The 15,539-nt window shown below is 42.9% G+C and overlaps 1 protein-coding gene across 1 annotated transcript in view; it reads left to right on the top strand.

Moving 5' to 3' along the window:
* The first annotated feature begins 492 nt into the window (after positions 1 to 492).
* LOC144696155 (uncharacterized) overlaps positions 493 to 15,539 on the top strand; it is a 220,931-nt gene continuing 205,884 nt past the window's right edge. Inside the window, exon 1 of the mRNA XM_078567509.1 lies at positions 493 to 1,375. Within this exon, the coding sequence (XP_078423635.1) occupies positions 1,204 to 1,375 (172 nt within the window). The 5' untranslated portion in view covers positions 493 to 1,203. The remainder of the gene's footprint in view (positions 1,376 to 15,539) is intronic.

The following is a 15,539-nucleotide window of genomic DNA, read 5'->3' as shown; positions in this document are numbered from 1 at the left end:
GCACAGGTTATACTGAGGAGTTCTGTGATACATTTCATAGCTGGGAAGTCCATAAATTGAACAGGATATGGGGATCTTATGGGACTTGACAGTGGTTTACATAAGGTAGCTTAGTAATAACAGTACAAAGAAAGATGTTTGTATAGGTTAAGGAATTAAGAGCTGTTTCTGCTAATAATTCATTCTGTGTTAATGTGACAACAGCAGTGCTGTTCAACAGGGCAAAGGTTAACTGTGCTGCTATGGAGAAACTATGTAGGTATGTGGCAGGAACCTTGTACACAGAATTAACTAGATATAGCACTTATCTCCAGTACTGAATGTTACAATATTTCACTGCTAAAGCCTTGTGTGGTTTAGCAACTCCTGTCTTTTATTGTCCTTTCTGTTCAAAGAAAGAGGGTGGGTAGAAATTTATATATGCCTGTAGTGGAGGGGTGTCAGATTTCATGGCAGTGTTTCTTAGTACTTCCCAATGCGAGGAGTGGCCGACAGTGCGGGACTCGTTTCAGCGCCTCTGGAAGGTTAGGTGAAGAGCAGAGGAACTTGCTAGACCTCTCGTACTCCTGTGCCACGACCCTGCAGCATATCAGGAAAAATAAAGAATGAATGATCTGGAGGATCCTACAGTCTTGTGAAAACTAGCAGACGCGGTTGCTGGCTGCAGGGTGGATTTAAAACCACAATTCCATTTACAGGATGATGTGGGATTAATGTGAGTCAGCGAACTGCATTGACATTCCCTGGTTTTGTTTCATCTGGAGAAGGGCAAATTACAAATGTGGAGCTGCATTTTCCAGGTATTTTGACATTCTCTTGTTCACCAGCGACTGGAGTTTGTTGATGAACAGGTTGGGCACTCGACACAGGACATTGGATTATATTGAAGCTTGGGCCATGTTCAATGTGTCTTAATTAAGGGAGCACTATGAGCTGTCAAGCAAGCCTTAAATTGTTCAGTGACTGTTAAAATACTTATTTAGTTAGAAAATGCTTAGCGGTTTTGTATTTTTCCGGGACTGAAGTTAATGCTGCCAGAAAACCTTCCGATGTGGAAACTATTTGAAGTTCCTGTTGGGCTTTAGTTTGTGTTGCGTTACTCATTCTGTTTGTGGCTGAGCACACCCAAGAGGCTTTTTGTTTCAGTAGTAGATAAGCCTTGGGACCAGGTAAAGCAGCCGACTGCACCACTCGACTATCGTGATGGATGACCTGTCTGGTTTGGAGGCAGTTGTGCCGAGTAAGAAAAGGTCAAAATCGGGCTCTTTCCGGAGGGCACTTAGCTGGCTGAGAATATCAGGACGCAAGAAAAAGAAATCCAAGTGCGAAGGGGACAAACCGACGTCTGAGCAGAGAAAAGATTCACAAAGTTCAGGTGAGTTGATTTGCTATTTCCCTTTCTGCATTGACAGTGAGCAGAGTTCCAGGCTCGAAATGCTGTGTTTTGACTGTTAAATCTGAGCCAGAAATACCTATTCAGAGAATTTTATTTTCAGTTAAAACAGTCAAGGTCTTGATGACCTTGTTTGTCCCTGTGTGCGAAGCAAAAGTGAGCTCTAACCTGGGGAATAGTGACAACCTTTGTTTCTCTTTGCCACTCATTTGCACAAGAGAATGCTGGTTTCAACTGGGAGATTAGATCACATGCAGAGTGTAAATTGTTGTTCCTGATCGAGGATTTGACCTTGCCCATGTACACAATGCATTATGGGCTGCCAAAGCCTGCCATTTTTTTTTTGAAATTATACGGGGAACCCATCCCTGTTGTGCATGTGTTTCAAACTCAGATTTCTACAAATGATTCATTTTTGTTTGTATGGCTGTCTCTATGTAGCAAATGGTTTGAGATGATAGGTATGTGGGGGCCTGAGCAGTCTGAGCCCAGAGGAATGGGCTCGGGGTGGTTGGGTGGTCGAGATTGGGATCATGAGGTTGTGCAATGTTTCTATTGGATTGTATTTAAACTTGCAGCAATGTGAAACCTACCTGTCAGGTGGGCCGGGCCTAAGTCACACAGGTACATCAATGTAAGTTGATAAGGACTGGATTTGATTTGGGGTTTGACCTGAACTCTCCCTGACACTGTGAATAAGACAACACCCATAGAAACACTTTTTTGTGTGACTGTTAAAAGTGAGGCAGCTTTGATAAAAAAACACAGCCAACTGAATCCATAGAGTTTTGAGCATCACCTATAGTGACTGCTTTTGAAGTGAATTCTGATGATTTTTTAGGGAAATTGGACATTGTCAATGAAAGGGGAAATTCAGGCCATATGGACAAACAGTTAAAGGAAAATAATTTGATTGAATTGCCATTGTCGTTTGATGAGAATATAGTAACGTTTCACACACTGCATCATCTCTTCATGCAGGCTCAGGCTAATGTTTTATATCCTGTTGCTGGTGGTTTTCATCTATAAATGGCCTCTCACTTTCAAAAGTACTTTTCAAAAGTACACTTAAGCAACTCGAATCACTGTTTGACAATCTATATGCTATCTATTTGACAATATTTGTCACAACTTTGAAATTGTGAAATGTCAATGAAATTAATGGCATTAAAATTAGTTTAGCAAAATGGAAAAATAGTCATCAGGAAATAGCAAACTGAACAAAAGTTAGGGCTAATTTTCCAACTGCACATGCTGGTATTCTGACGATATTTATGTGAAGAGGTGAAAGACAGTTTCACTGTATATACTGTTTTCTAGAGTCAAATAAATTAATACTGATCAGCAGCAATGATGATGGGATGTTTATATAGATTTTCCCCTCCCTCTGTAATGACACTGCAGTTATTGAGGCTTTTAAAGGCATTTTAGTGATTTGATAGTCAAGTATATTGCTACTTTTTGTATACATTAGACTGATAATATGCAGTTTATATTACAGCAGAATTTCTGAAGCTTGTGCTGTAATACAACTGAGGTCACACTGGTGCCAGTAGAGGCATCGAAATGCCTCCCTCCTCGAGCAGCATTTCTAGGTTCTGCTGCAGGAAGGCGTTGGTGGAAATTGCAGGATGCTGGAAGCTGCCGTTTTGTTTAGTCGCAGATTGTCTCAACAGCTGTGTAGCGACCAGGACACTGGAGAAGAGGTCCAACTGGACACTGAATCTCCCTTACATAAAAATATGGCAAATGTAGAATCACGGATATTGCTGAACTGTTTCTGCTGGTCATTGTCAGTGAAACCATATCAATGAGAACCTGGGATAGAAACTCCCTGTAAAAGAAAGAAAGACTTGCATTTTTGTAGCATCTTTGATGACCTCTGGATGGCCCAAAATGCTTTACAGCCAAGAAATACATGTGGAATTATGGTTCAGGTGTTCGAAGGCTTCTTTTTTTCTAATCAGTATGTTAATTGGAATGGGCCAAGAAGAATTAATAAAGATTGCACTTGGAATTTAATTGATTTAAATCCATGTATGGATATGAAGGAATAAAGCCTAAGAAGCATTAACAGACCTAGAAATGGGTTGCAATTGCACTCCCTGAGTAGATGGATCATAGCAGGGCTTAAAATGGGAAGAAAAAAAATCATATATATTTTTAGGAAGAGCATCCTTTGGCTTTTAAAGGGAGTAACTGGGAAATTTGATTTTTAAAAATATTTGCCCAAATAAGGATGGCGTGCAGCTTCAGGAGAAGCAGTCATGTCACAATGATACATATTAATCTGATTAACGTTATTGTACTGTTTGTGCACAAGTGGGAAAATAAATCAGCAAATACTTTTTTCAAAAATTTAAAGCAGGTTTTGGGTTCATAAATAGACTTTATTTTCATTTACTTCTCAAACTCCAATGACAAACGTTCAATTTTGGACATGTGTAGCAAATTGTGGGATCGTAAAATCAGTCAATGTGTCCAAAGCTTGGAAACAATTCAGGATATGAAAGGGTTAAACTGCGCTGTTACGGCTGGAAGTTTGAGCAAAAATAAATTGGGTTTCAGTTTTGTGCTATAGCCTATCTGAAGCGAAACCAGTTTTTGGATCCCCTGACACATTAGCCAGCTGTGTGCCATATCAGTACACATTGTGCTGAGCTAATGTGCTTATGCCATTGTATAACATGACATTTAATTAAAAACATCCCATTGCTGAATTAAGTCAATTGGGCAATTGGAGCAAGTTTAGTTAAACTTACTTTGAATTTGTTTCTTCATTTTGAGCTCTTTGATTTCTTTAATCAATTTGGTTTATGTCAGTAACACGTTACCTGTGCTCTGAGTCTATTATTTTCTTACCAAATTGTTGTTACATTAATGTTAAATTATTATATTTTTATTTTGTTAATATCCTGTTCAATTATGTTCCCAAAAGGTTTTGACTCATAGTTGGCAGATATTCTACAAGTGTTGGCCTCATTATCTCACTAAAGTGGCCATTGTTCACACGTAAGACTTTTCCAATGAGGGTATTGGATTGTGAGGATAATCAACATTGAGCTTGAACTTCACCTAAGCCGACACCACACTTGTTCACTTGCAGCTGGGTTTCTGCATATCACCGGGAGCAGGAAGGCCAAACAATTCCCCTTTCCTTAACCCATGAGTGTAGTTACACCATGGCTCAATTTAAGTAACTGAGCATATACCATGGAGCAAAGCTCGCTTCCTCCGAGCTGCATGACTCAGCTATTCATTAGATAAACTCACATAACCTATTGGACTTATTACATCTCCTATAATATACTTTGGCCAGATAACTGATAGAATTTATATCAAATGTTTTGAAGCACTTTTTTCCGTGTTCAGTTTTGTTCTGTCCTGCCCTGATGGTGCAGTCTCATGTTGGGATACAGCTCTGGCTGCCTTACAATACTTCACCCATCTAGCCATTCTTCAAGCCAAACACCATCCTTACTTGGAAATATATCGCAGTTCCTTCATCATCATTGGATCAAAATCCTGAAACTCGCTCCCGAACAGCACTGTGGGTATACCAACACCACACAGACTGCAGTGGCTCACCATCATCTTCTCAAGGGCAATTAGGGATGGGCAATAAATGCTGGCCTGGCCAGTGACGCCCACATTCTGGGGATCAGGAAAGAAGTGAGCCCAGGTGATTATATCTACTTGCTGTTTATATAGTGGAGATGTCACCACCGACTTCCAATCCTACTCTTCCCGTCATCCTCTCATGTGTCAGGAGGCTGGATGTGTTACTGGATGTGAATTGCAGGCTGGCTTTTTTCTGCTTCCAACTTTTTAGCTAAGGCGTATTGGTTGAGATTGCCTCATTCAGCAGAGAGCAGGGATCTCCCTGATATATATGGTTCAGTTCAAGTCATGCCTACCAGATTAGGCATCATTAAAGCCTTTGATGTTCTTTGTACAAATTCCTTGTTAATAGAGACATAAGCACAGGGATATATTTCAGACACAAGCTTCGTCAGCTGACTTCATATCGACATGGTCACTGCAGGGTTCTCCAGACTAATCTCATTTTTTATTTGCATCTAACTTGAATCAATTGGTTGTATTCCATTCTTCACATTGCTACGGTGATTATCAGATACTTGCTAAACTAATAAGAGAGTTTCCGATCAGTGATATGCGGGCTGAATTTTATTTTAATGTCACTGCTGCTGTTTCCAGTGCAGTTTGTGATTAAAATTAAAGGTCCCCTGGGCCATGGGGACAGTAGCATAGTACTGATGTTATGAAGTAGTAATGGAGAGGCCTCAGAGACATGAATTCACCATGGCAACTGTAGCTGGTTGGGTAGCATTCTCACCTCTGAGTCAGAGTATTGTTGATTCAAAACCTCTCCAGAGATCTGAGCACAGAGTTATCCTAAGTGCATAGAGCGTTGAAGCGGGGATTTGGTGACTGAGGGAATTCAGTGAAGAGGGGAACTATAAATTAACTAAGAAACATAAATTTAGTTAACACAATAAAAATGGCAGGACGGGTGATGTGTCATGGCTGCAGGGTGTGGGAGCTCCTGTAAGCCATTGCAATCCATGGCAACCACATCTGTATTAAGTGTCTGCAGCTCGAGGAGATTTGGCTCAGAGTTAATGAGCCGGAGGCCGAGCTGCAGACATTGTGACACATTAGGGAGGAGGAATGTTACCCAGACACTGTTCAGAAGGCAGGTTAACCCCCACCCTTTAGGTTAGCGTTGTCTGATTTGGTCAATAGTCATGGATTGGAGGGTGTGACTGTGAGATAGGCAGTTAAGGGGATTGAGAAGGTGGGAGTGGAGGAGCCTCAGCCCACGCAATTGAGCAAAAGTTCAAGGTTCTTGCATCTTGTATGGAGAAGAGCCAAGGGCTGTAGTGTGGATGAACAGAATGACCATGGCACCATGGAACAGGAAGACATTTAAGTTGGGGGAGTTAATAGGAATGTAGTGGTCATAGGGGACAGTACAGGGGATAGACACAGTCTGCAGCTAAGAGCGAGAATCTAAAAGGCTGTGTTGCCTGCCCAGTGCCACTGTTCAGGACTTCTGCTCAGGGCTGGAGAGGAACTTGCAGTGGGAGGTGAAGGGTCCTGTGGTCGTGGCCCATGTAGGTACCAATGACATACATATGACTAGGAAAGAAGTTCTGCATGGGGAATATGAGAAGCTAGACACTAAATTGAAAAGCAGAAACTCAAAGGTAATAATCTCTGGATTATTACCTGAGCCACGTGCAAATTGACATAGGGTAAATAAGATTAGAGAGATGAATGGTCTGGGAGAATGGGTTCCAGTTTGTGGGGCACTGGCACCAACACTGAGGAAAGTGGGGGCTGTACCATTGGGATGGACTTCACCTGACCGTGCTGGGACCAGTGTTCTAGCGACTCGTATAACTAGGGAAGTAGAGAGGACTTTAAAACTAAATAGAAGGGAGAAGGAATCATGTAGAGGAAGATTGAGTAAAGTAAAGGGAAATAACATGGCAATAGATCAGGGTAGCAATAAAGGTAATGATAATCAGAGTATGGCAGGAAGAGACAGTGATTGCAAACTTAAAAGTGTGCTAGCCGATAGGGCCAGAGTTTACAAAAACAGAAAAAAAACTGAATTAATTATCTGAATGCCTGCAGCATTCACAATAAATTAGATGAATTGTCAGCATAAAATAGAAATTCATATGTATGACCTGATATCTATAACAGAGAAGTGACTACAAGGAAATGAAAACTGGGACCTGAATCATCCAAGGGTATGTGACATTCAGGAAGGACAAGAAGCTGGGTAAAGGTGGTGGGGTAGCTCTGTTAATTAATGAGGGCATTAGTATGGTCGTGAGAGATGACCTTAGTTCTAAAGATCAAGACATAGAATCAGTTTGAATGGAACTAAGAAACAGCAAGGGGCTGAAAACATTGGTGGGAATGGTTTATAGGCCACCAAACAGCAGTGGTAATGTAAATCACAGTATAAATCAAGAAAATAGAGGTGTGTATAACAAGGGTAATATAGTAATTATGGGGGATTTCAATCTAATGTTGTGGAACATGAATTCTTGGAATGCATGCAAGATAGTTTTGTAGAGCAGTACGTTGAAAAACCAACTAGGGAACGGGCTATTTTAGATTTAATATTGTGCAGTGGAAAAGGGATAATTAATAATCCTGTTGTAAAGGAGCCTTTAGGAGAGAGTGACCATAATATGATAGAATTTTACATTAAGTTTGAAAGTGAGGTAGTTCAATCAGAAATTAGGGTCTTAAATGTAAGCAATGGAAACTATGAAGGCATGAGGGGCAAATTGGCTGTGGTGGATTGGGAAACTATATTAAAGGATATGATAGTGGACAGGCAATGGCTAGCATTTAAAGAATTAATACATAGGTTACAACAAAAATACATTCCTTTAATGCACAAAAACTCAGCAAGGAAAGTGTTCCAAGCGTGGCTAACGAAAGAAATCAAGGATTTTATTAGATCAAAGGAATAGGTGTATAAAGTTGCCAAAAAAATGGCAAGCCTGAGGATTGGGACCATTTTAGAATTCTGCAAAGGAGGACTAAGAAAAAGATTAAGAAATGGAAAATAGGATATGAGAGTAAACTAGCGAGAAACATAAAAAACGGACTGTAAAAGCTTTTATACGGATGTAAAAAGGCTCCATTACAAGTGGAGTCAGGAGAATTTATAATGGGGAATAAGGAGATGTCAGAGAAACTAAAAATTCCTTTGTGTCTGTCTTATGGAGGAAAATACTAAAAACCTCCCAGGAATAATGGAAAATCAAGGGACGAATGTAAACAAGGAACTGCAAGATATTAAAATTAGTAGAAAAAAGCACTTGAAAAATTAATGTGACTTAAAGTAGATAAATCCGCTGGTCCAGTTGATCTACAGCGCAGAGTGTTGAAAGAGGTGGCAGCAGAGATAATAGATGCATTGGTGGCCATCTTTCAAAATGCTGTATATTCTGGAATGTTTCCTGCAGATTGGAAGGTGGCAAATGTAACCCCACTATTTAAGAAAGGAGGGAGAGAGAAACAGGGAACTACAGACCTGTTAGCCTGACATCAGTGAAAGGGGAAATGCTAGAATCTATAATGAAGGATGTGATAACTGAACACTTAGAAAATAATGGTAGGATTGGGCAGTCAACATGAATTTATGAAAAGGAAATCATGTTTGACAAACCTGTTTGAGTTTTTTGAGGATGCAGCCAGCAGAATAGATAAGGGGGAACCAGTGGATGTGGTGTATTTAGATTTTCAGAAAGCTTCTGATAAGGTCCACACAAGAGATTAGTAAACAAATTATAGCACATGGAATCAGGGGGTATATATAGGTCAAGCCACTTTTAGAACTGGTTAATGGGCAGAAAACAGACGAGGAGTAAATGGGTCGTTTTCTGCTTGGCAAGCTGTAGCTAGTGGGGTACCACAAAGATCAGTGTGGCCTCAGCTATTCACAACCTATATCAATGATTTGGATGTGGGAATTAAATATAATGGCCCTGAACTTCCATGGAAAGGCAATCAGAATCAGATTGCCACACCACTCCTAGTTTCTTATCTTGAAATCCTGCCGCTCCTTTCTCGCTCCACCTTCTGACTCAGGCCAGGTGAGAGCTGTCTAGTGTAGCGGCTTCCTGAGGCCTTGTGTCGAAAGCAGCAGAGTTGGAAGCAAGGAAGCCACACCCCCTTTTATGGCACTAGCTGCCATAAAGCTGGTAGGTTTAAAGGTCAAGCCACTTTTAGAAGCCAGGGAGAAGGTAACTTTGTAAGGTAAGTGGGTAGAACTGGGGGGGCGGGTGGGTGGGGGTAGGTCAGATGGTCACGGGGGTTTGTTTGGGGGGATGGCATCAGGTGGTCATTGAAGGGGGTTGTCAGTGGTGGGGAGGTGGGTCAGGGGATTATAGTCCTGTGAGGGGTCAGGGGGTATAGTTGAGGGGTCCTGTGAGGTGTTCTGGCAGTCTCGAGGTGTGGTTGCGGGGGGGTGGGAGGTTAGTGGGGCAGGGGGTGGTGGGTAGTCGTGGGGTCCCGTAGGGGTTGGGGGAATCCAGTGGGGTGTCGGGAGGGTGGGGGGATGGGTCAGTCCTATAGTTACCCAGGAGTTAGAAATGGTTTTAATTCTTCTAACTTTTTCTAGGTAACTATTACTGTAAGACAGTCAGAACTATTCAAAGTTTGTGATTAAAATCATACATGTGGATGGTTCCCAGTGCAGGGTAATTGCCCATCGCAAGTTTGAACTTCCCGGGCAATTGCCGTGCAATCCTTACATTGGGACTTCCGGGGGAGACGGGGTTCCCCAGCGCATCTTTGGGGTACCCCACAGTTATGACGTTCCTGAGTTCGAAAGTTATGGGCCAATATTTCCAACTTTGCTAATGACACAAAACTAGGTGCAAGTGTGAAATAAAAGCAAAGAACTGCGGATGCTGGAAATCCAAAACAAAAACAGAAACAGAAATACCTGGAAAAACTCAGCAGGTCTGGCAGCACCTATTCTGTTGAAGGGTCATGAGGACTCGAAACGTCAACTGTGCTCTTCTCCGCCGATGCTGCCAGGCCTGCTGAGTTTTTCCAGGTATTTCTGTTTCTGTTTTTGTTTAGGTGCAAGTGTGAGTTGTGAGGAGGATTCAAAGATGCTTCGAGGGGATTTGGAGGGGCTAAGTAAATGGGCAAAAATTTGGCAGGTGGAATACAATGTGGAGAAATGTGAGGATATCCACTTTGATAGGAAAACAGAAATACGGAGTATTTCTTAAACGGTGAGAGGCTGGGAAACGTTGAACTTCAGAGGGATTTGGTTGTCCATGTTCATGAGTCACTGAAAGCTCACATCCAGGTACAACAAGCAATTAAGAAGACAAATGGTACATTGGCCTTTATGACAAGAGGATTTGAGTACAGGAGTAAATATGTTTTGCTGCAATTATATAGAGCCTTGGTGAGACCACATCTGGTGTATTATGTGCAGTTTTGGTCTCCTTACCTAAGGGAAGATATACTTGCTATCGAGGGAGGGCAACGAAGGTTCGCTAACTTAATTCCTGGGATGGAAGGGATTGTTCTATGAGGAACAATGACTGGGCCATTATTCTCTGGCGTTCAGAAGGATGAGAGGTGATTCCATTCAAACATACAAAATTCTTACAGAGTTCAGCAGGGTAGATGTAGATAGGATGTTTCCCCTGGCTGGTGAGTCTAGAACCAGGGAACACAGTCTCAGACTAAGGGGCAGGCCATTTAGGATGGAGATGAAGAGGAATTTCTTAACTCAGAGGGTGGTGAATCTTTGTAACTCTCTACCACAGAGGGCTGTGGAGGCTCAGTCATTGAACATAGTCAAGACAGAAATAGAGCAGGAAAATGGTGTTGAAGTAGAAGATCAGCCATAACCTCATTGAATGGTTGAGTGAGCTTAAAGGGCTGAATGGCCTCCTCCTGCTCCTATTTCTTATCTTCTTAAAATCTAGACTGACACTCCAATGCAGTACTGAGGGATTGCTGCACTCTCAGAACTGCTGCCTTTTGGATGAAACATTAACTTAAGGTCTAGTCTGCCCTTCAGGTGCAGGTAAAAGAACAAGGGGACACTATTTCAAAGAAGAGTGGGAGAGTTCTCCTCACACATCATTATCACATTGCTATTTGTGGGGCCTTGCTGTCTGCAAATTGGCTGGTACATTTTTTACATTACAACAGTGACTACACTTCAAAAAGTATTTCATTGGCTGTAAAGCACTTTGAGACCTGAGGAAGTGAAAGGCGTAATTTGCAAGAATTGCAAGTTCTTTTTTTCTCTAACAGCCAAGAGAGGCAGTTTGCACATTGCTGGCTTGTCGGACGCATCACACACCCCGCCTCCCCGCCCCACCTTCCTAACATTGGGGAAGGTCTGGGAGTAAAAAGTAATTGCAACATGAGCGTTCTTACTGAGGCTTTTGGATCTGCCCAACTTTATAAAACTGGGCAGGTTTGACACTCCAACAAATCAACTTGATGTAGAAAAATCTTACATATAAAAGGAACATTGATTCATGTCTGCAGTCATGGTTATAGCACTCAAACACTTGCTTTAACAAAGTGTTTGCCAGCTGTTCACTTGGTGAAACCCCCGGCAAGACACCTTTTAAATGAGGAATTCAGTTTTCCATGGTTACCAAGTGTGTTGTGGATATTGAAAAGATTAGTGGCAATTTGCAAGGGTGACTCAGCAGGACATAGGGAGGAGCAACACATTCCAGAATTATTTAATTTGTCTAATTAGTTTTTTAATCCCATTCTTTGCTCTAGATAGTAGCAATGAAACAGAGTCTGATGTGTATGTTCAGAACTCTGCCTTTTTAAAGGATACCTAGAGGATCTGATTCTTAATTTGGTGCAGTGTCATGTTGAATTTTAAAATAAGGAGTGCTTTGGGGGGGTTGTGGGGGCAGTGGGGGTGGTTGGGGAGTGGAGGTGGTTTGGGTGGGAGATAAGGGTGAAGGTGAGGGGTGGTTTGGGTGCGGGGTTGGGGGTGGAGGTGGTTTGGGTGGGGGGGTTTAGGGGCGGGGGGTGGTTTGTGGGAGGGGGTAATTTGGGGAAAGGGTTAAAGTCTCAATAAATTGTCCCGACTGAAACCCGCCTCCAAGTTGCCCATTTCCAGTTTGAACTGAAGCCAGGAGATGAGCGGCGACCAATCCGATCCAAGGAGACGGGTTAATGAGGCTGTGAGCTTCTTCACTGGGAACCTGGGCATCAGGAACCCGAGCATCAGGAACCCAGCAGCTGCATCGAGCTGTGGAATTGCTGGATTCAGGATCTGTTACCCTCAGACCCAGCAGGAGTCTCCCCTCCCAAAAAAACCCTTCACTTTTCCACTACCCCCACCCCCCTGCCACCCCCACACCACTCCCACCATCAGGAACCCCCTGATCAAACATCCCCTTCCCCACTCCGATCACCACCCCTCCCCACTCCAATACTCCCTATTTGGAAGGTTAACTTGGGTTGGCCCATTTGCTTGTAACAGACAGAAAGCACATATTCTTAGGCCAGAAACCTGCAGGTTTTGCATTTTTTCAACATTAAGAAATGAATATTTTAATAATGTGATTCATATTTGAAGGTTGGCTTAGGGTGTTCTGAATCAAATGGATTCAAAATCTAAATGTGATTATTTACATTTTTAAAATTCCCTTCAATTTTCTCCATGTTACTTATGCTGATGCTGCTGGTAGCCATCATTACCTCCGGTTAGTGGCTATTCTGATTGTACCATGGTGATACCCAGCTGTCCTCAGCCTTTGTCCAGCGGGGCGCTGTGAGTACCCCTTATGGGAACATGGTTAGAGCTCAGTGGCAAATACCATTTATTCAAACAGTGGGCAACCTTGCAGTTATTCATTTAGGGTCTGTGAGCACTATCTGTCAACCTAGAAGAATGGGCCACTGTGCTAGGATTCACTCTGAGCCATCACCCAGAATATCACATGTTGGTCTGCTTCAAATGTCAATGGTTGGGATGTACAGAGACTCCTGGTTTGAAATCAACACACTTGGCATAATTGTGGTTGGAAAAATATAGGCCAGAATAATGTTATTTGCATTGAATGGGGGAGAGGCTGGCTTCTAAATACATAGATCATTCCACTTGTTTCGATCTACATTATCAGTTAGGCTAAATCGAATTGAAATAGAAGAAAAGAATAGATGAGAGTTAGGCAGTGGAGTTGATAATAAAGGTTGCTTTTTTCTAATCTGTGAAGAGCAGCTACAGTGCGGTTATTGTGCAGCCACAAGCTGATATTCAGCTTCTGCTTCTAAACAGGTTGCTTCATACCCTTCAGTTTTATTTAACACAAAACCAAATTAATTAGCACCATCACAGAGTGACATTTACCCCAAATTAATGGACAATTCCAGGTCAGCCACCAGGCTGGCAAGTGATCAGTGCGGACTGAGATTGGAGATTGAAACTGGAGCTGGTCTGTGTACAGGTTCGGATTACGTGTGAATGTTCTGCAGTTTCTTATTGGTAAGGGGCCCGAGCACCTGCTATTCAGAATCTTCTTTCACCTCTTTTCCTCGCACCTTTTTTAAATTCTTTCACAGGGTGTGGGCATCACTGGCAAAGCCAGCATTTGTTGCCCATCCCTAATTGCCCTTGAGAAGGTATTATCTGTTTTTTATACAAAATGTCTTTCAGCCTTTAAGTGTAAGTTCAGCCAATGAAAGCACTTTTCTCGTTGCTCTTCCAGCTTGCTTTTGTGGCTGTATTTTTGTGTTACATATAAATAATATTTCAGCCGACACTACAGCTGACCTGGCACAGATGACTTGGAAAAGCAAAGTTGCTTTTAGAGCAAGTATTAGAAAGCGATCACCTGTCCTGGCTCAATCTTACCAACTCCACCTGCTACAGGAAAATGTGAGTGAGAAACAATTTCACAATAACTTACACTGCTGCCTTTTGAAGGTCAGAATGTATTCGGTGTCTCACAATAGTTGGTTGTGTCTCTTTGTAGAATGTTTTTAACACAAAGTAAGGTCAGCAACTTCTACGTTTCAGGAAGAGGTAACTAGAATAAGTGGCAATACTCACGATGCAGCTATGCATGACCGGGTTGAAGGAGATTGCAATTTAATACATTTAATATATATGAAATTCAAGATACAGAAATGCCCCAACTTCCAGTGCTCAGATCCCTGGGAAACCGGCAGAGCCAGCGTTCAATTTAATCAGGAACCCACATTTTTATGAAGTATCCAGTCTTTCGCTGGCAGGACGTAGACACCCCACAGAACCTGCCCCAGAAACATGGCAGCCGCATGTACATGATGATTTGATGTGCCATTTCAACAAGTTTTAATTTTTAACTGCAACCCCCCCCCTCCCGCCCGCCCCAATCCTTTCCCACCAGTGTGACGGCTGTCACCCCCCACCCCACCCTTGCCATTATTTTCCAGCAGATGTATAATGCTGTCTTGCAGATGTGAAGAAGGAAGGCTAGAAGGAAAATTGGGTTAGAGTAGGTCGCTTTCCATAGGGAAGAATTAGCACAGGAGCAAGTTGTCGAATGGCTTCCTGTTGCACTGATTCTGTGTCCTGTACTCAGCACCAGGGGCCATTATTCAGGACCTAAGGCAGGTGGCAAGGTGCATGCTAATGTCAAATGGATAAGGGATTGACAGCTACTGTCCTGTTAGATTGATTAGATACTTTACCTGAAATTGTACAGTTATTCAATATTACAATCAAAAACCTATGGATTCTGTTTCTTTTCAAATATACCATAAAATATATTGTTATTGTGCAACAATATCATTTAATACAATCTGAAGGATCAAGAGGCAGAACTTAATGTAGGTGATGGGGATCTTGCACACCGGTTGGAGAGCTGGCGAGTGTCCCATGTTGCCTCTTTTTGGGAAGGCCCAGTGAATTAAGTGCCAATTAACTGGACAACAACGGGCCTTCCCTGGGATCGAGGCCCCGGTGGGGGGGCGTGGCGGGAGAGTTTTGCCTGCTGAGAGGCCGCAGCTCTTGATTGCTCAGCAGCAGCACTGGGGTGGTGGTGACTGCAGCTGGTAAGACCCAAGACCCAGGGTCACTGAGGGAGCCAGACTACAGGTGAGTGGTGGCAGGAGAGGGATGATGGGGTGGGATTTGTGGGGTGAAGGGGAATGTGTGTTAGCAGCAAAAGCAGGAGGCTCTCAGTGACCCACCCCCCCGACCATTATGGATGCTGGGTCCCTCAATCAGGCACTGAGTGCTTTTGAACAAGGGACCCCCATGGAAGCCTGTAAGAAACCCCAAGGGAGTTTGCTTTTTGGGCTTCCTGCATGGTGAGTCCCCCGCCACTGCTGGGTGATGGGATGAGGCCCTTAAATAGGCATCAATTACCAATAAAGAGTCTCATTTGGCAGCAGAGAGGGAAGTCTGTCCTTGAGCTTTCCCACCAGGGACTTAATTGGGGCAGAGGAGGGAAGACAGTGGGGTCCGCACCGGCCACCTTCTTGCCCGATTAAATGCTCACCTACCACCAAACTCAGCATTGGGGAGGGCATGAAATTCTGCCCAATGTCTAGAACCTAAAAGTCAAAGATACAGCTGAGAGCAGATGAGTAG

Source organism: Cetorhinus maximus, chromosome 21 (genome assembly GCF_964194155.1).
Source record: "Cetorhinus maximus chromosome 21, sCetMax3.hap1.1, whole genome shotgun sequence".
In the NCBI taxonomy this organism is placed as follows: Eukaryota; Metazoa; Chordata; class Chondrichthyes; order Lamniformes; family Cetorhinidae; genus Cetorhinus; species Cetorhinus maximus.
Note: the sequence above shows the minus strand (reverse complement) of the source record. Positions and strands in the feature narration are given on the sequence as shown.